The sequence below is a fragment of the Aotus nancymaae genome, unplaced genomic scaffold (assembly GCF_030222135.1).
Source record: "Aotus nancymaae isolate 86718 unplaced genomic scaffold, 86718_ANA_hifiasm-v0.15.2.pri h1tg000028l, whole genome shotgun sequence".
Lineage (NCBI taxonomy): Eukaryota > Metazoa > Chordata > Mammalia > Primates > Aotidae > Aotus > Aotus nancymaae.
Window position 1 is genome coordinate 37,537,276 of NW_026988441.1, and position 21,986 is coordinate 37,559,261.

Consider the following 21,986-nt stretch of genomic DNA (forward strand, 5'->3'; position numbering starts at 1 on the left):
ACTCTCCCTCTCCCAGCCCCACCCCCTACAGCCAGTGTCAGTTGTTCCCCTCCCTGTGCCCATGTGTTCTCACTGTTCAGCTCCCAATTATAAGAGAGAACACACAGTGTTTGGTTTTCTGTTCTTGAATTAGTTTGTTGAGGATAATGGCTTCCAGCTTTATCCCTGTCCCTGAAAAGGACATGATCTCATTCCTTTTTATGGCTGCGTAGTATTCCATGGTATATATGTACCACATTTTCTTTTTATGTTAAAATATTCCTTAATGAGCTAGCAATTATTTATGTGGAGGAGAGTCTGGAAAACAGGTTCATGACTGAATTATCCTTGTCCTTGATTACAGAGATTCACGAATTACACATATCACACTATCGTGTGGAGTAGCTGCTGAAGGTCTATGGGGCTGTGAGCTCGGAGGAGCTTCTCCCTGCCTGTTAGGCTGCTCCCATTGTGTCACCACAGGATGGATGTTATTTTTCTCTTGTGAATTAAATCTTTACAACAGTTGGGATGCTCTTTCCAGAATGCATCAGTTCAAAGGCTTTGTTAATTTCATCAAAAGACAGATTGTGAGTCACAATGTCATCAACTTTTATCTTTTTGGACATATATTCAGACACCAACTTTGGGGCATTTTCTACACTCTCCATCCTCCAAAGGCAGTGCCTTTCCATGTGCCACCTGTTACCAGCTGTAATGGACGATTGGCAATTTCTCCACCTGAAGCGGCTACTCCAAATCACTACGCTGACGCCTCAGCCCTTGCGACATGCCTCAAGTGCTGCTCTCATGACCTTCACATTACTGATACATCCAAAGGAATAGTCCACTCCTCCATCAGTCATCTCAGTGAGCACTTCCTGGACAGGTCTGCTAAAATCCTGAGGGTTAATACATTCAGTGGCTCCAGACTCTTTGACCCTTGCACATTTATCTTTACTGATGTCCACACCAATGATCTGGGATGCACCAGCCACCTTGCAGCCCGTTATAACTGCCAATCTAACTCCTCCCAGGCCAAAGATGGCACAAGCAGAGCCAGGCTCCACCTTGGCAGTGTGCACAGCAGCACCGTAACCAGTTGAAATGCCACAACCTAGAAGGCAGGCTTTATCCAAAGGTGCTAACGGATCTATTTTAGCAGCAGAGATATCAGCCACAACTGTGTATTCAGAAGATGTGCTGGTTCCCATGTAATGTAAAATCGTCTTTCCTTTGCAAGTAAATCTGCCGGTACCATCTGGCACGAATCCTTTCCCTTGAGGGACTCTTACCTTCTGGCAAAGGTTAGTTGGTTAGTTTTAGGATTTAGACAAAATTTCATTGTCCACACTGTGGGATGTAAAGTGGGATGACAGTGTCACCTGCCTTCAGCTTAGTAACTCTCTCGCCAACACTTTCCACAATTCCAGCACCTTCACGTCCCAAGATCACTGGAAAACAAGCCTCAGGATCAGCTCCACTCAGAGTATAGGTGTCGGTGTGGTAAACTGCAGTGGCAATGATCTCGATTTGAACTTCATGAGCCTTTGGGGGTTCCACCTCTATCTCCTCTACGGAGAGAGGCTTTCCAGCCTCCCAGGCAACTGTAGCCTTGCACGTGATAACCTGGTTTGCCATGTCCGCAGGTTTTGGTCGGCGCCTGTACCATATTTTCTTAATCCAGTCTGTCATTGATGGGCATTTGGGTGGATTCCATGTCCTTGCTATTGTCAATGATGCTGCAATGAACATACACATGCATGTATCTTTGTAACAGCCTGATTTGCAGTAATGGGATTGCTGGGTCAAATGGTATTTCTGGTTCTAGATCTTTGAGGAATTGCCACACCATCTTCTACAATGGTTAAACTAATTTACTTCCCCACCCACAGTGTAAAAGCGTTCCTCTTTCTCTGCAACCTTGTCAGCATCTGTTGTTTCTTGACATTTTAATAATGGTCATTCTGACTCAGCGTGAGATGGTATCTCATTGTGGTTCTGATTTGCATTTCTCCAATGATCATTGATGTTGAGCTTTTCTTCATATGTTTATTGACTGCATTAATGTCTTCTTTTGAGACGTGTCTGTTCATGTCCTTTGCCCACTTTTCAGTCGGGTTGTTTGTTTTTTCTTGTAAATTTGAGTTACTCGTAGATTCTGGATATTCGACCTTTGTCAGATGGATAAATTGCAAAGATTTTCTCCTACTCTGTAGGTTGGCTGTTCACTCTTTTTGTTTTTGAGATGGAGTCTTGCTCTGTCTCTCAGGCTGGAGTGCAGTGGCGCAATCTCAGCTCACTGCAACCTCCACCTCCTGGACTCAAGCAATTCTCCTGCCTCAGCCTCCCCGGTAGCTGGGACTACAGGTGCATGCCACCACGCCCAGCTAATTTTTGTATTTTTAGCAGAGAGGGGGTTTCGCCATGTTGGCCAGGCTGGTCTGAACTACTGACCTTGTGATCTACTCGCCCCAGCCTCCCAAAGTGCTGGGATTACAGGTGTCACTCACCAGGCCCAGCCGTTGCCTGTTCACTCTGATGACAGTTTCTTTTGCTGTGTAGAAGCTCTTTAGTTAGATCTCATTGGTCAATTTTTGCTTTTGTTGCAATTCACAGGCAAAATTTCTCTATCTCTGTGTTAAAGTCTGGAGGCAGAATTCCTTCTTCTTCGGGAATCCTGTCTTTGCTCCTAAGAAACTCAACTGATTAGAAGTGGCCCACTCACATTACAGAGAGTCGTCTAATTTACTGAAAGTCAACCGACTATAAACATTAATCATAGCTAGAAAATATCTTCCCACAGTCAAGACAAATTGACACATAAAATGAACCACTCTAAGCCTATGTGTTTGAAATTCTCGAAAGCACAAACCGCATACGGTTAGGGATAGAGAAAGCAAATCAGTGGTTACCTAGGGCCAGGGGTGGACGGAGGGATGAATTACAAGAGGGTCTGAGGGGATTTAAGGGGATGATAGAAATTATATATGTGTGTGTGTGTATGTGTGTGTGTGTATGTGTGTGTGTGTGTGTGTGATATTGTTTTTGAGACGGAGTCTTGCTCTGTCACCCAGGCTGGAGTGCAGTGGCCCAGTCTCAGTTCACTGTAGCCTCCACCTCCTTGGGTTCAAGCTATTCTCCTGCCTCAGCCTCCCAAGTAGCTGGGATTACAGGCACGCACCACCACATCCAGCTAATTTTTGTATTTTTAGTAGAGACAGGTTTTCACCATGTTGGCCAGGATGGTCTCAATCTCTTGACCTCATGATCCGCCCACCTCGGCCTCCAAAAGTGCTGGGATTACAGGCGTGAGCCACCGCGCCCAGCCGTGACATTTGTTTTGAGCAACTCCAGTGAAATGTGATCTCTTAAATTTGTTTTGATATAGAGTTGATCTCTTGCACGATGATAAAGACATGACCTCATTAACCTTAGCAACAATCTAACTGTGTACTTCCTTAGACACTAAAATAAAGTAACAAAAACTGCTGCAAGTTTTGCTTCCTCACTGCAGGCTGCTGATAAGAAATACCGTCTTTGAGAAATCTTCCCCCAGTGCTGTTTAGAGCTCAGAGGGCAGGCTCATGAATTTAAACAGTGTGCAGCTGTGTGTTTATCCACTCCCCTTGCAAGGGGTACGAAACGTCTGCAAGCATTGCTATGCACAGACTCTCTCTCTGCAAATTTCTGCAAGGGTTTCTGGCTGAGCTTCAAGCCAGTTCCCCAAATTGTTTCACTTATCATTTCATCTCGCAGGAGGCAGAAGAACCAGCTAGAGGAACTGATTCCCCGCACTATCTTTGAACATTACCAGAAAAGACCCAGAAGAACACGTACAAGTGCAAAATGACTGAAGAGAAAATAATAAATCATCACGTTCATCCCCAGTGATAGGGCCCCTGAGACCAGGCAGACGGGGAGCCGAACTGGAAGGAAGTGGGTCTCACAGAATCTAGAAAAAGAAAATGGATCTCCAGGCCTAAGCCTCTGAGAAGGTAGAGGGTTCTGGGAAGTGGAGGAATTGTACAAACAGATACAGCCTAAATAAGGGGCAATAGGCTGAATGTGGTGGCTCATGTCTGTAATCCCAGCACTTTGGGAAGCTGAGGTGGGCGGATCACGAGGTCAGGAGTTTGAGATCAGCCTGACCAATAAGGTTTACAAAAATTAGCTGGGCGTGGTGGCGGGCGCCTGTAGTCCCAGCTACTCTGGAGGCTGAGGCAGGAGAATTGCTCGAACCCGGAAGGCAGAGGTTGCAGTGAGCCAAGATCGTGCCACTGCACTCCAGCCTGGGTGACAGAGTGACACTCCATCTCAAATAAATAAATAAACAAATAAAAATACAGGGCAATATGTTCTGTTTAGTCACAGAACGGGCTTTTCTGGCAGACAGACTGTTTCACTGTATTGGTCTGATAGGAATACCATAACAGAGTACGACAGACTGGGTGAGGGTTGGTTTTTGTTTTCCATTGCTTTTGTTTTTGTTTTGAGATGGGAGTCTTTCTCTATTGCCCAGGCTGGAGTACAATGGCACCATCATAGTTCACTGCAGCCTCAGCCTCCTGGGCTCCAGCGATCCTCTTACCTTAGCCTCCGGAGAAGCTCAGATACAGGCACAAGCCACCACGCCCAGCTAATTTTTAAATGTTTTGAAGTGATGGGATCTCCCTATGTTGAACAGACTAGTCTTGAACTCCTGAGCTCAAACGATCCTCCCAATATGGCTTCCCAAAGTGCTGGGATTACAGGCGTGAGACACTGCATGTGGCCCAGATTGGGTGCCTTAAACAACAGAAATTTTTCTCAATGTTCTGGAGGCTGCAAGTCCTAGATCAGGTGTTGGCAGGGTTAGTTATCCTGAGGCCCCTCTCCTGGCTTGTGGCCAGCCACCTTTTCCCTGTGTCCTCACATGGTCATCCCTCTGTGCGTGCCTGTGTCCTAATCTCCTCTCTATTTTTTTTTTTTGAGACGGAGTTTCGCTCTTGTTACCCAGGCTGGAGTGCAATGGCGTGATCTCGACTCACCGCAACCTCCGCCTCCTGGGTTCAGGCAATTCTCCTGCCTCAGCCTCCTGAGTAGCTGGGATTACAGGCACGCGCCACCATGCCCAGCTAATTTTTTGTATTTTTAGTAGAGACGGGTTTTCACCATGTTGACCAGGATGGTCTCGATCTCTTGACCTCGTGATCCACCCGCCTCGGCCTCCCAAAGTGCTGGGATTACAGGCGTGAGCCACCACGCCCGGCCCTCTCCTCTCTATTTTTTAGATGGAGTCTCCCTCTGTTACCCAGGCTGGAGTGCAATGGCACGATCTCAGCTCACTGCAACCTCTGCCTCCTGAGTTCAAGCCATTCCCCTGCCTCAGCCTCCCAAGTAGCTGGGACTACAGTTGGGCACCACCATGCCTGGCTAATTTTTGTATTTTCAGTAGGATGGGGTTTCACCATGTTGGCCAGGCTGGTCTCGAACTCCTGACCTCAAGTGATCCACCCACCTTGGCCTCCCCAAGTGCTGGGATTACAGGTGTGAGCCACCACTCCCGGACCTAATCTCTTCTTAGAAGGACCTCAGTCATACTGGAAAAAGGCTCACTCATATGACCTCATTTTAACTTAATTGCCTTTTTGAAGACTCTAAATTTAAGTGTTTAGTCTCCAGATTTAGTCACATTCTGGGGTACTGAAGGTTAGGACTTCAACACAGGAATTTTGCAGGGGACACAAAACACAATCCTGTCCCTAAATTCACATACCAACTCCAACTGCTTACTGTGTGCCCTTAACATGTGACCTCCTTAGCCTCTCTGATCCCCATTTTTCTCATCCACTTGTAAACCAAAAGTAAAATTCTAAGGCCACCCCCCTCCAACCATCAGACTGGATCAAGTAAACCTGAAAAACATCAGGCCATGATGGGAAGGGAGGGTCAGAAATGCCTCATTATTCCCTCCTCCCTTTTGGAATTCAGGAAAAGATGACCAACACTAACTTCAACACAGCTTACATCTGATAAGAAATATTTACAGTCTATTCTCTCTAAAGCCTGCTACCTGGAGGCTTCATCTACATAATAAAACTGGTCCTCACAACACCTTATTATCATAACCTAGACATTCCTTTCTATTCATTCCAGGTCTTCAGATAATAACTTAAGTCTTTTGCCTGGGTGAGGGGGCTCATGCCTGTAATCCCAGCCCTTTGGAAGGCTGAGGTGGGCAGATCATGAGGTCAGGAGTTTGAGGCCAGCCTGGCCAACATGGTGAAACCCTGTCTCTACTAAAAATACAAAAAGTAGCCGGCATGATGGTGCAAACCTGTAATCCCAGCTACTCAGGAGGCTGGGTCAGGAGAGGTTGAACTTGAACCTGGGAGGCAGAGGTTGCAGTGAGCCCATATCACATCACTGCAATCCAGCCTGGGCAACAGAGCAAGATTACATCTTGAAAAAAAAAAAAATAACTTAAGTCTTTCAACCAATTGCCAATCAGAAATTTTCTTTTCTTTTTTTGAGATGGAGTCTCACACTGTCACCCTGGCTGAAGTGCAGTGGCATGATCTTGGCTCATTGCAACCTACGCCTCCTGGGTTCAAGCGATTCTCCTGCCTCAGCCTCCTGAGTAGCTGGGATTACAGGCACGCGCCACCACGTCCGGCTACTTTTTTTGCATTTTTAGTACAGATGAGGTTTCACTATGTTGGCCAGGCTGGTCTCGAACTCCTGACCTCATGATCCACCCGCCTCGGCCTCCCAAAGTGCTGGGATTACAGGCTTGAGCCACCACACCCAGCTACCAATCAGAAAATCTTTAAAACTACCTATAACCTGGAAAGTCCCCACTTCGAGTTGTACTTTCTTTCCAGATGAAACTAACATACGTCTTACAGGTATTGATTGATGTCTCCCTAAAAGGTAGAAAAGCAAGCTGTTCCCCAGCCACCTTGGGTACATGTCTTCAGGATCTCCTGAGGCTGTGTCACAAGCAGATCCTTAACCTTGGCAGAATAAACTTTCTAAATTGACCTGTCTCAGATAATTTGGGGTTCATGTACTCAAAAATAGATATTGACGGCCGGGCGCGGTGGCTCAAGCCTGTAATCCCAGCACTTTGGGAGGCCGAGGCGGGTGGATCACGAGGTCAAGAGATCGAGACCATCCTGGTCAACATGGTGAAACCCCGTCTCTACTAATACAAAAAATTAGCTGGGCACGGTGGCGCGTGCCTGTAATCTCAGCTACTCAGGAGGCTGAGGCAGGAGAATTGCCTGAACCCAGGAGGCGGAGGTTGCGGTGAGCCGAGATCGCGCCATTGCACTCCAGCCTGGGTATCAAGAGCGAAACTCCGTCTCAAAAAAAAAAAAAAAAAAAAATAGATATTGACAACCAAAATGAGTGGTGAAGACAGGCGTTCCAATCCACTGAGATTTGTTGAGCCAGCTTGAGGGTGCACCCAGGAAAAACAGACTCACCTGGGGCTGCGTTTGTTTGTTTCGAGAGACAGTCTTGCTCCGTCACCCAGGCTGGAACACAGTGGTGTGATCCTGGCTCACTGCAACCTCCGCCTCCCAGGTTCAAGCGATCCTCCTGCCTCAGCTTTCCAAGTAGCTGGGACCTCAGGTGTGCACCACCATGCCCAGCTGATTTTTGTTTTTTGGATTTTGATTTTTTTTAAAGATGGAGTCTCGCTCTTGTTGCCCAGGCTGGAGTGCAATGGCACGATCTCGGCTCACCGCAACCTCTGCCTCCAGGGTTCAAGCGATTCTCCAGCCTCAGGCTCCTGAGTAGCTGGGATTACGGGCGCCCACCACCACACCCAGCTAATTTTTTGTATTTTTAGTAGAGACGGTGTTTCACTATGTTGGTCAGGCTGGTCTCAAACTCCTGACCTCAAGCGATCCACCTGCCTCGGCCTCCCAAAGTGCTGAGATTACAGTCGTGAGCCACTGCACCTGGCTGATTTTTGCATTTTTTTTTTAGTAGAGATGGGATTTCACTATATGTTGCCCAGGCTGGTCTCGAACTCCTGACCTCACGTCATCCACTCGTCTTGGCCTCCCAAAGTGCTGGGATTACCGGCATGAGCCAATGTGCCTGGCCTGGAGCTGTTTTTCCCAAAGCGGTTCCTGGGAGTTTAGTATTTATACATTTTCCTTAAAAAGGGAAAGTGAGAGGAATGGTTACATACTTGTGAGATGTTAGTTGGTGTAAATCTACTGTCGATGAAAAGAGTAAAACTCTGTAAAATATTTGAAGAGATATAATCTGAGCCAAAGATGACCGAGTGTGGCTTGTGACACAGCCTTTAGGAGGCCATGAAAACATTGTCCAAGGTGATCGGGGTGCAGCTTGGGTTTATACATTTTAGGGAGGCATGACACATCAATCAAATGCATTTAAAAAATACATTGGTTTGGTCCAGAAAGGTGTGTCAACTCAAGGTGGGGGAGGGGGCTTCCAGGCTATTGGCGAATTTAAATATTTTCTGGTTGACAATTGGTTGAGTTTGTCTAAAGACCTGGGATTGATAGAAAGGGAATGTTCAGATTAAGATAAAAGTTTGTGGAGAGCAAGGTTCTTTTTTTTCTTCTTTTGAAACAGAGTCTCACTCTCACCCAGACTGGCATGCGATGATGCAGTCTTAGCTCACTGCAACCTCCACCTCCTGGGTTCAAGCAATTCTCGTGCTTCAGCCTCCTGAGTAGCTGGGACTACAGTCATGTGCCATCACACCCAGCTAATTTTTTGTATTTTTAGTAGAGATGAGTCTCGCTATGTTGCCCTGGTTGGTCTCAAACTCCTGACCTCAAGTGATCTACCCGCCTCAGCCTCCTAAAAGCCTGGGATTACAGATGTGAGCCACCACACCCGGCCAGTATATATACATATTTCAAAACATCATGATGAACACCATGAATATACACAATTTCTATTTGTCAATTTCAAGAAAAAAAAAGGAAAAAAACTTTAAAAAGTTTTAAATAAAAATTCACTAGCATGTTACTCTGCTTTATTTTTCTCCGTGGAGCTAATCTCTAATTAAACTCCAGCTGAGGTCACATCCTTGCCCAGCTGTTTCCTCTGCCCCTTCCTGCTGCCTGCAGCCAGCATGGCCAGGCCTGGAAGGGAGATGCGGATTACATAGGACCTTGTGGTTATCCCCGTGTCTGAGCTCTCTTACGCTGGTTGTGCTTCTGCTGGGTGGACTGGAGGCAAGAGAGGTGAGGATACCTACAATGACTTGAAATCAGCAGTGGGCCGGGCATGGTGGCTCATGTCTGTTAATCCCAGCACTTTGGGAGACCAAGGTGGGCAGATCATCTGAGGTCAGGAGTTCAACATGGACTGCAGCATCACGATCTCGGCTCACTGCAACCTCTGCCTCCATCTCTACTAAAAATGTGAAAATTAGCTGGGCATGGTGGTTGGCACCTGTAATCCCAGCTACTTGGGAGTCTGAGGCAGAAGAATTGCTGGAACCTGGGAGGCCAAGGTTGCAGTGAGCTGAGATCATGCCACTGAACTCCAGGCTGGGTGACAGAGTGAGAAAACAGAGAAAGAGAGAAAGAGGGAGAGAGAGACAGAAGAAAGGAAGGAAGGAAGGAGGGAGGGAGGGAGGGAGGGGAAATCAATCAGCTGTGGTGGGAATATTTACACCATAGGAATGGGCAAATACTATGCAAATATCCACTGATTGCACCATCCCCACTCCAGCCAGGCATGGTGGCTCACACCTGTAATCCCAGCACTGGGAAGCCAAGGCAGGTGGATCACCTGAGGTCAGGAGTTCGAGACCATCCTGGCCAACATGGTGAAACCCTGTCTCTACTCAAAAGAAAATACAAAAATTAGCTAGGCTTGGTGGCAAGTGCCTGTAGTTCCAGCTACCTGGGAGGCTGAGGGAGGAGAATCACTTGAATCCGGGAGGCAGAGGTTGCAGTGAGCCAATCACACCATTGCACTACAGCTTCAGTGACAGAGCCAGACTCTGTCCAATCAATCAATCACCCTCATGCCATGGCTCCCCAACTCCTGCAGATTAGAACTCAAACAGCCGAGCCTGACTTCTAACAGCCTTATCTTTGGAAACAGTCTAATCAGAAAGTTTTAGACAGTGAAGTCAAATCACTGATGGCCACCAGAGGGCAGTACACAGCTAGAAATTGGTTCTCTGAGGTTAAAAAGTGCAAGCTATGGGGAACTTGGTTCCGGGACTGAAATGCCAGGGAAACGTGGAAGTGTTGGATGCCTGAGAACAAGTCCCACCTTGAATGAATGGTACCTATGAAATATGATGGCTCCCTATGTGAAAATCTGCCCATGCCTAACTTCATTGCCTGGAATTCCACCTTTAGGGAGTCATTCCTTTGGATTAAAAAGTGTTTCTCGGAAGAGGGGGTGGTCCAAGTGATTCTCCTGCCTCAGCCTGCCCAGTAGCTGGGATTACAGGCACCCACCACCACACAGCCTAGTTTTTGTACATTTAGTAGAGATGGGGTTTCACCATGTTGACCAAGCTGGTCTTGAACTCCTTATCTTAGGTGATCCGTCTGCCTCAGCCTCTCAAAGTGCTGGGATTACAGGGTGAGCCACTGCTCCCCACCTGTATTTTTGCATCTGTGTGCATGTGTTTCTATTCATTTTTTCAGTCTTGTTTGGTGGCTTTGTGGGGGGATGGAGAAAGTATTTGGGTCTGGGGTCTGTGGAGGGATGGAGAAAGTATTTGGGTCTGGGGTCTGTGGGGGGATGGAGAAAGTATTTGGGTCTGGGGTCTGGGGTCCTGTTGTAATGAGTCATGTTGTGTGTCTCTGTAGCTGTCTCTGCTGCATTTGTCTATTGCAATGGGCAGGTATTTTTGACTTCTGGGTCCATGTCCATTTGTGCATCTGCTTGCCAAGAATGTAGGGTCATGGGGAGGGAGTCTTTGTCTCTGTGAATCTCTGCTGGGTGTGTGTGGGGGGGACGTGGGGGTGCCTGTAATCCCAGCTACTCGGGAGGCTGAGGCAGGAGAGTCGTTTGAACCCAGGAGGCAGAGTTTGCAGTGAGCAGAGATCATGCCGTTGCACTCCAGCCTGGGCAACAGAGCAAGACTCTGTCTCAAAAAAAAGGAGCGTGGCTCTGTGCTTAGATGCATATGCTGTGCCCATGGCTAGCTGATGTCATCTTTCTGTGGTTCAGAGAAGTGACGTCTTTCTCAGAATTTTACAGCTAATTTCATAGGGGCAGAGAGGACCTTAACATCTCCTGGACCCTTGGCCACTATGCTCTACTTAATATAGAAATAAAAACCCACAAAACTGGTTGTGAGATCAACTTAGAGCATGTGTGTGAAGTGCTTATTTTCATGGCAAGAGACAACATGGGATACTTGATATGAGAGCCGCCCCTTTATTAGTATGGTAGGGTGATATTTGGAAGTATGAACTTATTAATTTATATAGCCCAGGATCCTTCCCCAGCCCTGTCTGCTCAGGCCAGCCCATCTTTTTGCCTACCAAAGGTTATTCTAGCAGCCTGCAGATTTACCCACAAAGCAACTCCCTGGCTTTTGTTGTCAGTTGGTTGGGTTTTGTTTTTTGTTGTTGTTGTTGAGATGGAGCCTTGTTCTGTCGTCCTGCCTGGAGTGCAGTGGCACAGTCTCGGCTCACTGAAACCTCCGCCTCCCAGGTTCAAGCAATTCTCCTGCCTCAGCGTCCCAAGTAGCTGGGATTACAGGCACCTGCCACTAAGCCTGGCTAATTTTTGTATTTTTAGTAAAAACGAGGTTTCACCATGTTGGCAAGGCTGGTCTCAAACTCCTGACCTCAGGTGATCGGCCCGCCTTATCCTCCCAAAGTGCTGAGATTACAGGCGTGAGCCACTGCACCCAGCCTGCTTGGTTTTTAAGAGATGAGGTCTCACTCTGTTGCCTAGGCTAGAGTGCAGTGATGCAAAAATAGCTCACTGCAGCCCCTACCTCCTGGGCTCAAGCAATCCTCCCGCCTCAGCCTTCTGAGTAGCTGGGACTATAGTGTGTGCCACTAGGCACAGCTGATTTTTTTTTTTTTTTTTTTTTTGTAGAGAGGAAGGTCTCACTATGTTGTGGAGGCTAGTCTTGAGCTCCTGGCCTTAAGTAACCCTCCAGCCTCCCTGGCTTTTGAACTTTAAAATCTTACTTGAAGATCCTGAATCTTAGTTTATGAGCATAAAAAAAAGTCGGCCAGGCTTGGTGGCTCACACCTGTAATCCCAGCACCTTGGGAGGCCGAAGCGGGCGGATCACGAGGTCAGGAGATGGAGACCATCCTGGCTGACATGGTGAAACCTCATCTCTACTAAAAATACAAATTAGCTGGGCATAGTCCCACGAGCCTGTAGTCCCATCTACTTGGGAAGCTGAGACAGGAGAATTGCTTGAATGCGGGAGGTGGAGGTTGCAGTGAGCCAAGATCACGCCACTGCACTCCAGCCTGGGCAACAGAGCGAGACTCTTGGGGAGGGGGGTGGAAAGTCTCAGCTCTAAAGGACTCGGTTGATAAATGTGTTGTTATTGAGAAATGCGAAGTGTATGATTATTGACGAATGCTGAGTGTATGACAGAATATATTGTTTGCTGTGAAGAACGATGGCAAGAAAAACCTAGCCGCTCCCCCACGAAAGTGGAAAACCACTTGGGGCATTCCAAAGTGGCAGGACAATGTATAACTATCACACAACGGTTACAACAATTCTTTACGATATGTGCCCCCGCCCCCGTGGCTCCCTCGTGGAGAACACCTTTTAGTTTGTCTGTGATCAGTGGTAAGCGGGCACCACCTGCCTACCTGGCGTGTTTTGTGTTATGAGAAAATACCTTCCAGCTGTTTGTTAATAATGATCACCTGTTCAGAGAGACTAACTGAGTGGGTCAGAGTCTGCGCAAAGCCTTCAGCCTGGAATGCCGTCAGCCCCTGAGGCTCTCAGCCCGGAAGGCTGCTGGTCACCCGGGTAGTCCCACCTTGCTCTTCTACCTGGGTGTCTGCCTCTCAGTTCCTTCAGCGCCGCCTGGTGGGGGTCTCTATGGCTGAGCTGGCTCTCGGTGGACTCCAGATAAAAATCTGGTCATAGTAGCTGCTAGGGGATAGGGGCAGAGAGGAATGGAGAGTTGGTTAATGGATACAGAATTTCAGTTTTACAAGATGAAAAAGTTTTGGAGATGGATGAGGGTGACGGTTACATGATAATGTGAATGTACTAATGCTAGTGAACACTTCGAGATGGTTAGGATGATAAATTTCACGTGATGTATATTTTTACCATAATTTAAATAAAGACTATTAAATTTAAAATGGCTGGGCACAGTGGCTCACACTTGTAATCCCAGAATTTTGGGAGGCCGAGGTGGGTGGATCACCTGAGGTCAGGAGTTTAAGACCAGCCTGGCCAACATGGCGAAACCCTGTCTCTACAAAAAATACAAAAATAGCCAGGTGTGGTGGGCACCTGTAATCTCAGCTGCTTGGGAGACTTAGGCAGGAGAACTGCTTGAACCCAGGAGGTGGAGGTTACAGTGAGCCAAGATCGTGCCACTGCACTCCAGCCTGGGCGATAGAGCAAGACTCCAGGCGCAGTGTCTCACGCCTGTAATCCCAGCACTTTGGGAGGTCAAGGTGGGAGGATTGCTTGAGCCCAAGAGATCGAGACCAGCCTGGCCAACATAGCAACACCCCCTTTCTACGTAAAATAAAATATTAGTTGGGTGAGGTGATGCTCGCCTGTAGTTCCAGCTACTTGGGAGGCTGACGTGGGAGGACCACGGGACACCAGGAGGTGGAGGCTGCAGTGAGCTATGATTGTGCTGCTGCACTCCGGCCTGGGCCACAGAGTAAGACTCTGTCCCTGAAAAAAAATTAAAATGATTTAAAAAGAAAAAAAAAAAATGAGTGGTACATTTTGTGATCTTGAATCTTTGAGTATAAAAGTGGGAATTTGCCGGGCGTGGTACCTCATGCCTGTGATCCCAGCACTTTGGGAGGCCGAGGCGGGTGGATCACGGGCTCAGGAGATCGAGACCATCCTGGTCAACATGGTGAAACCCCGTCTCTACTAAAAATACAAAAACTAGCTGGGTGTGGTGCTGCATACCTGCAGTCTCAGCTACTCAGGAGGCTAAGGAGGAGAGTTGCTTGAACGTGGGAGGCGGAGGTTGCAGCAAGCCGAGATCCCGCCACTGTACTCCAGTTGGCGACAGAGAAAGACTGTCTCAAAATAAATAAAGTAAAAACAATTCAGAGTGGGAATTTCTTTCTCCTTTTTTCTTTCTTTTTTTTTTTTTTTGAGATGAAGGTTTGCTTGTTACCCAGGCTGGAGTACAATGGCATTTCGGCTTACCGCAACCTCCACCTCCCAGGTTCAATCCTGCCTCAGCCTGTCACCACGCCCAGCTAGTTTTTGTATTTTTAGTAGAGACGGTGTTTCACCATGTTGACCAGGTTGGTCTTGAACTCCTGATCTCAGGTGATCTGCACATCTGGGCCTCCCAAAGAGCTGGGATTATAGGCGTGAGCCACTGCACCCGGCCCAAAAGCGGGAATTTCATATCCTGGATTCAAGTTGTATTGTATCAATAAATGACAGAGAACAGCAATCAAGTTGGGAGACAGGAACTGGCAAGAGGGTTCTTGTCTGTGAATTGGTGAGGAGGCTTTGTCTGTGGATTCGTGAGGGGTTTTGTGGATTGGTGAGGGGGCTTTGTCTGTGGATTCGTGAGGGGCTTTGTGGATTCGTGAGGGGCTTTGTGGATTGGTTAAGGGGTTTTGTCTGTGGATTGGTGAGGGGCTTTGTGGATTGGTTAAGGGGTTTTGTCTGTGGATTGGTGAGGGGCTTTGTGGATTGGTTAAGGGGTTTTGTCTGTGGATTGGTGAGGGGCTTTGTGGATTGGTGAAGGGGCTTTGTCTGTGGATTCGTGAGGGGCTTTGTGGATTCGTGAGGGGCTTTGTGGATTGGTTAAGGGGTTTTGTCTGTGGATTGGTGAGGGGCTTTGTGGATTGGTGAAGGGGCTTTGTGGATTTGTGAGGGGCTTTGTGGATTGGTTAAGGGGTTTTGTCTGTGGATTGGTGAGGGGCTTTGTGGATTGGTGAAGGGGCTTTGTCTGTGGATTCGTGAGGGGCTTTGTGGATTGGTTAAGGGGTTTTGTCTGTGGATTGGTGAGGGGGTTTGTCTGTGGATTGGTGAGGGGCTTTGTCTGTGGATTGGTGAGGGGCTTTGTGGATTGGTGAAGGGGCTTTGTGGATTTGTGAGGGGCTTTGTGGATTGGTTAAGGGGTTTTGTCTGTGAATTGGTGAGGGGCTTTGTGGATTGGTTAAGGGGCTTTGTCTGTGGATTGGTGAGGGGGCTTTGTCTGTGGATTCGTGAGGAGGCTTTGTCTGTGGATTCGTGAGGAGGCTTTGTCTGTGAATTTGGTGAGACGGCTTTGTCTGTATGGCATGCTCTTTCCCCATCTTTCTCCTGGCAGCTCCTTCTGAACAAGACCAGTCCTTCCATTCATCTTCATCCTTTTATTAAATGTAATCACCTTGAGCCCTGCCTCCTTGAGGAGACTCAAGAGGAAATCGGGGTGTTATAAATTAACGTAGCAGGGCACATTCTGGGGGCACTGCCAGCTGGACACTGGCCTCCCACAGTCCATCCCAAAGTCTCCCCCTTCCGGGAGCTGTCACAGCCCCTGGCCCCGCTGCCTGCCCACGCTGGGCTCAGAGTCTGGAGTTTCTCATCCGTCTGCCAATGCACCAGGGCTCAGCAGTATTCAGAATAATCTTCCTCCACGTAGTTGGCAGGGAACCACCCAACCTGAAAACAGATGAGGAGCTCATCAGAGCAGTCTCTGCACATTCTCCTACTGCTCCCCCACACCAGGCTGGCCCCCTCCCACTTCAGGGCCTTTGCACCTGCTATTCCTTCTACCCCAGAAAAGACATCACCCAACATACACAAGGCTGACAACCACACGTGTGTGCACTTGAGTGCGCGTGCACACACACACACACACACACACACCCATTACCTCCTACAAGTCCCTGCCCAAATGTCACTTTATCAACAAGGCTTTCCTAACCACCCTATTCAAAATTGTAAGCCCCACCCACCCCAACCAAAACTTCTTAGCCCTTTTCTTGCTTTCTTGCTTTCTTTCTCTTTCTCCTCCCTCTCTTCCTCTTTCTTTCCTTTTCTTTTTCTTTTCTTTCCTTCTTTCTCTTCTTTCTTTCTCTTTCTCTCTCTCTCTCTCTTTCGACAGAGTCTTGCTCTGTCGCCCAGGCTGGAGTGCAGTGGTATGATCTCGGCTCACTGCAACCTCTGCCTCCCAGGTTCAAGTGATTCTCCTGCCTCAGCCTCTCGAGTAGCTGGGATTACAGGTGACTGCCACCATGCCTGGCCAATTTTTTTGTACTTTTAGTAGAGATGGGGTTTCACCATGTTAGTTGGACTGGTTTCAAACTCCTGACCTCAGGTGACCCGCCCACCTTGGCCTCCCAAAGTACTGGGATTACAGGCTTGAGCCCAGCTCCTTTTCTTGCTTTATCTTTCTCTGTAGCACCTATCACCATCAGATTCATTATGTATCATTTGCATATTTACAAGCTTGTTGTCTGTTCCCCTCCCTGAAACTACAATGTGATCTCTACAAAGCAGGGATTTTTTTTTTTTTTTTTTTTTTTAAGACAGAGTCTCACTCTGTCACCCAGGCTGGAGTACAGTGGCACAATCTCAGCTCAACACAACCTTCACCTCCTAGGTTCAAGCGATTCTCCTGCCTAGGGTCGGTGGGTGAACGGATAGACAGATGAGCGAATGGAAGGGTCGGTGGGTGAACGGATAGACAGATGAGCGAATGGAAGGGTCGGTGGGTGAACAGATAGACAGATGAGCGAATGGAAGGGTCGGTGGACGAACGGATAGACAGATGAGCGAATGGAAGGGTCGGTGGGTGAACGGATAGACAGATGAGCGAATGGAAGGGTCGGTGGACGAACGGATAGACAGATGAGCGAATGGAAGGGTCGGTGGACGAACGGATAGACAGATGAGCGAATGGAAGGGTCGGTGGACGAACGGATAGACAGATGAGCGAATGGAAGGGTCGGTGGGTGAACGGATAGACAGATGAGCGAATGGAAGGGTCGGTGGGTGAACGGATAGACAGATGAGCGAATGGAAGGGTCGGTGGACGAACGGATAGACAGATGAGCGAATGGAAGGGTCGGTGGGTGAACGGATAGACAGATGAACGAATGGAAGGGTCGGTGGGTGAACGGATAGACAGATGAGCGAATGGAAGGGTCGGTGGGTGAACGGATAGACAGATGAGCGAATGGAAGGGTCGGTGGACGAACGGATAGACAGATGAGCGAATGGAAGGGTCGGTGGGTGAACGGATAGACAGATGAGCGAATGGAAGGGTCGGTGGGTGAACGGATAGACAGATGAGCGAATGGAAGGGTCGGTGGGTGAACGGATAGACAGATGAGCGAATGGAAGGGTCGGTGGACGAACGGATAGACAGATGAGCGAATGGAAGGGTCGGTGGGTGAACGGATAGACAGATGAGCGAATGGAAGGGTCGGTGGGTGAACGGATAGACAGATGAGCGAATGGAAGGGTCGGTGGGTGAACGGATAGACAGATGAGCGAATGGAAGGGTCGGTGGGTGAACGGATAGACAGATGAGCGAATGGAAGGGTCGGTGGGTGAATGGATAGATGCATAGGTTGAGATGGACGGACGCACAGATGAATGGATGATTTGTGGATGGATGGGTGGATGGATGAATCCTTTACATCCCAATCCTCCTTCAGTGCTCCAAAAGGCTCTCTCAAACACTAATTGTCCTCCACTGCTCATTAAACTGATCATCCAATGTTTTAACAAAACTACTCATCTATGCAATTATCCAGATCATTTTTTCATGTATGTTTTCCCCAGTAGAATGTAAGCTCTAACCACTGTCCTTGTCTTCATTAAACAAAAATTTTTGAGACATCATCATAATCAAGGCAGAATTCTAGAGGCTGGGAAGTCATCAGTGGGTGAAATAAAGGTGCTCTGCCTCCATGGAACAAAAATAAGAACTTGGCAGAGGGCCAGGTGCGGTGGCTCACGCCTGTAATCCCAGCACTTTGGGAGGTGGAGGTGGGTGGATCACGAGGTCAACAGATCAAGACCATCCTGGCCAACATAGTGAAACCCCGTCTCTACTAAAATATAAAAATTAGCTGGGCATGGTGGCGCGCGTCTGTAGTCCCAGCTACTCGGGAGGCTGAGGCAGGAGAATTGCTTGAACCTGGGAGGCGGAGGTTGCAGTGAGCCGAGATCGCACCACTGCACTCCAGCCTGGCACCTGGCAACAGAGCAAGACTCTGTCTCCAAAAAAAAAAAAAAAAAAAGAACTTGGCAGAAACAAGTGGGCTTGAAGAGTGTTGAGGTCTCTTCCACTCCGTAGAGTCTGAATTCAAGCAGGCAGATGAGCACAGTGATTTAGTCCCAGCTCTGCCTCTTTGTATATTCAGTATTGACTAGGCACCTACTGTGTGCCAGGCACTGTCCCAAGCACTGGTGATGTTGCAGTGCGCCAAGACAGACACAAATGCCTGCCTCGGTGTTTTCAAAACATGCCAGTCACTCTCACCCCAGGACCTTTGCACACACTGGTCCTTCTGTCTGAAACACTTTCTCCCAACCCATCTACAACCTTTTTACTTGGATAACTTTATTTATCTTTTATTAATCAGTTTGGTCTTTCAGAAATCATCCTGACCTGCTCCCAGGGTGAGTCAGGGGCTCCCTCAGTGCTCCTAAGCTGCCCTGTAATTCTCCACCACAATCTCTTTTATTCTTTCTTCTTCTTCTTCTCCCTTTTTTTTTTTTTTTTTTTGAGACAGGGTCTTGTTCTGTCTCCCAGTCTGGAGGTACAGAGACATAATCATGGCTCAGGCAGCCTCCAACTCCTGGGCTCAAGCAATCCTCACACCTCAGCCTCCTGAGTACCTGGGACTACAAGCACACACTACCACACCCAACTAATGTTTTTATTTTTATTTATGTAGAGGTGAGATCTCAGTATTTTAGCCAGGCTGGCCTTGAATTTGTGGCCTCAAGGGATCTTGCACCTCAGCCTCCCAAAGCACTGGCATTGAAGGCATGAGCCACCGTGCCCAGCACCTTTGTTAATCCTGACAGCTCAGTGTCATAACTGCTTGGGTGTAGGTCTGTCCTCCACATTAGATTAGAAGTTTCAAGAGGGCAGTCCTTGTACCGTGCTTGTTCCTGTTTCCTCGGCACCCGGCCCAATGTCTGTGCACAGCAGGTGCTCAACACATGCACGTAGGTTGCATAAATGCATAAATGACATCCCTGTCTTCCTTCCTTCCTTCCCTCCGACCAGGAAAGACCTCCATGGGAGCCATGCCTCACCTGCTCCAGTCCCCAGTTCCAGCGCAGCCCCTCCGCCACCAGGTCAACCCCTGCTGGGAGGAGGTCTTAACATGTGTGTGATGGAGTGTGTGTTTGCTGAGAGGTGATGGCAAGGAACACCGAGCCATCCCCAGGCAGAAAACCGCTAGAATAGTAGGCAATATGTCCCAGTCATGCACCAGTTAAACCAGTTCCCAAAACACAGGATACACGCCCTTGTCCCCATTGCTGCCTCGAAAAGGACGCTTTCTAGCTGATTTCTGTTTTAGTCGTGAGCAGGCGCTGTCTGCCTGTTCGTCTTTATCCTATGAAGAAACACTGAACACCTGCTTATTAGAAACCATCACTTGTTCACAGAGAATCAATCCGTGGGTCAGAGTCTGCTCTGGGCCGTCAGCTGGGAAACGCTGGCAGACGCCTGACGGTCCCACTCTGATCCCAATTTTGTACTCTTTGTTTCTATTTCTTTTCTTTTCCTTTTCTTGAAACAGAGTCTTGCTCTGTCACTGAGGCTGGAGTGCAGTGGCATGATCCCGGCTCTCTGCAATCTCCGCCTCCCGGGTTCAAGGGATTCTCCTTCCTCTGCCTCCTGAGTAGCTGGGATTATAGGTGTCTGCCACCGCGCCCAGCTAATTTTTGTATATTTAGTAGAGATGGGGTTTCATCATGTTGGCTAGGCTGGTCTCGAACTCTTGACCTTGTGATCCATCCACCTCAGCCTCCCAAAGTGCTGGGATTACAGCCATGAGCCACCGCGCCCAGGCTGTTTCCGTTTTTTAATTCCTTCAGTGCTGCCTGGACTGGGGTCTCTATGACCGAGCTGCTCTCAGCAAAACCCCATGCCCTCCCCCTGTCGCCCAGCCCTGCCGGCCTCACCCGGCCATAGATCTCCCCTCGCCACCAGCCTTGCTGTCCCTTCTTGTTAAGGATCTTGATGATGTCCCCCTCCTTGAGCGACAGCTCTGATCGGTCCCGGGCGCAGAAGTCATAGCGGGCTTTGGCTGTGCCAAAATACTTCGTGCTTCCCACTGTGGAGAGAGGATACAAGTGAGAAAAAGGTCTGTGGCAGATACTCACTCCCTGAAGGCACGAGCTCTCAGGAGGGTACCTCCAGGATCAACAGCTCCTCGGTGCTCTTTTCTGCAGAGTGTTAGATGCCCTCTACTTTAAGGAGACACAATTGTACTCCCAGCACCATCCTCCTATCTGAGTTTAGAAAATAAGACCTTTTTTTTTTTTGAGATGGAGTCTCATTCTGTCACCCAGGCTGGAGTGCGGTGGCACGATCTAAGCTCACTGCAACCTCTGCCTCCTGGGTTCAAGCAATTCTCCTGCCTCAGCCTCCCAAGTAGCTGAGATTACAGGTGTGCGCCACCACGCCTGGCTGATTTTTATATTTTTAGTAGAGACAGGGTTTCACCATGTTGGCCAGCCTGGTCTCGAACTCCTGACCTCAAGTGACCCAGACGCCTTGGCCTCCCAAACTGCTGAAATTACAGGCATGAGCCACCACACCTGGCCCAAAAAATAAGACTGGTTTTGAATTTTTATTTTTTTTTATTTTGAGGCTGAGGCATGAGAAGCCCTTGAACCTGGGAGGTGGGAGGCAAAGGTTGCAGTGAGCTAAGATGGCACCACTGCACTCCAGCCTAAGTGACAGAGTGAGTCGGTCTCAAAAAAAAAAAAAAAAAAAAAAAATCTATAGATATAGATATCGATATTTATATATTGACATCTAAGTCTATCTATCTATCCTGACGTGCTCCCAGGGTGAGTCGGGGCTCACCCTGGGATATCTATATATCTATAGGTATCTGGACATATATCGATAGATATATATTGCTGGTATATCTACATCTATAGATATAGGTATCTATAGATATAGATAGATGCTAGATGATATACAGATATACAGAGATACAAATGGATAGACAGACGTGAAAAGGGGTTTCTGCTGCTGTACAGATACGACCTCTGCAAGCCCATCGGAAGGGGTGTCAGTGATGTCCCCAAACTTCCCCTCCACGGTGGGAAGGGGCTGGGACGGTAGGCTGCCTGAGACCTCCTACCTGCTGGCTTGCTGATGGTCCTCTTCTCTGGCTCCTTGAAAGGGAACTGCAAGGTGGTGTCCAGAGACTTGAAGCAATCCTTTAGGGAGTTCTGCTGGTAAAACTCCACCAGCTCCTAGAAGGCGACAACACGGCAGATGCTATCCCAGCGGGTCAGCCCACGAGGGGGCAGAGCTAGGAAGAGCCAGATGCAACTCCTCACATGAAGCAGGCTCTGCCTCTGGCCTCTTTGGCAAGTGACCCCTTGAATGCTCCCCATGATGGGGAGCTCATCACCTTCCTGAGCAGCCAGGACCATTTATGGGGAAGGGACCACATCGCCTAAAACAAGTTCTCCTAATAGTTGACTAATTCACTTCCTGATATATTTACCAGATAATTAGCTCACCAAATTCAAAGCCTTCTATGGGTGCCAGGTGCCTTAATTTACAATTAGTAATCATCATTGGACCAGATGCAGGGGCTGATGCCTGTAATCTCAGCACCTTGGGAAGCCAAGGTGGGACGATCACTT

At 48.3% G+C, this 21,986-nt stretch overlaps 1 protein-coding gene and 1 pseudogene across 1 annotated transcript in view; both read right to left on the reverse strand.

The window, feature by feature from the left end:
• Window positions 1-415: 415 nt before the first annotated feature.
• On the reverse strand, window positions 416-2,192 carry LOC105706138 (alcohol dehydrogenase class-3-like; annotated as a pseudogene).
• A 13,286-nt stretch (window positions 2,193-15,478) lies between these two features.
• The window catches only part of VAV1 (vav guanine nucleotide exchange factor 1), a 68,875-nt gene continuing 62,367 nt past the window's right edge, over window positions 15,479-21,986 (reverse strand). Inside the window, exons 25-27 of the mRNA XM_064382009.1 lie at window positions 21,473-21,587; window positions 20,280-20,431; window positions 15,479-15,785 (exon numbers count right to left, since the gene is read on the reverse strand). Coding sequence (XP_064238079.1) covers window positions 15,732-15,785; window positions 20,280-20,431; window positions 21,473-21,587 — 321 coding nt within the window. The 3' untranslated portion in view covers window positions 15,479-15,731. The remainder of the gene's footprint in view (window positions 15,786-20,279; window positions 20,432-21,472; window positions 21,588-21,986) is intronic.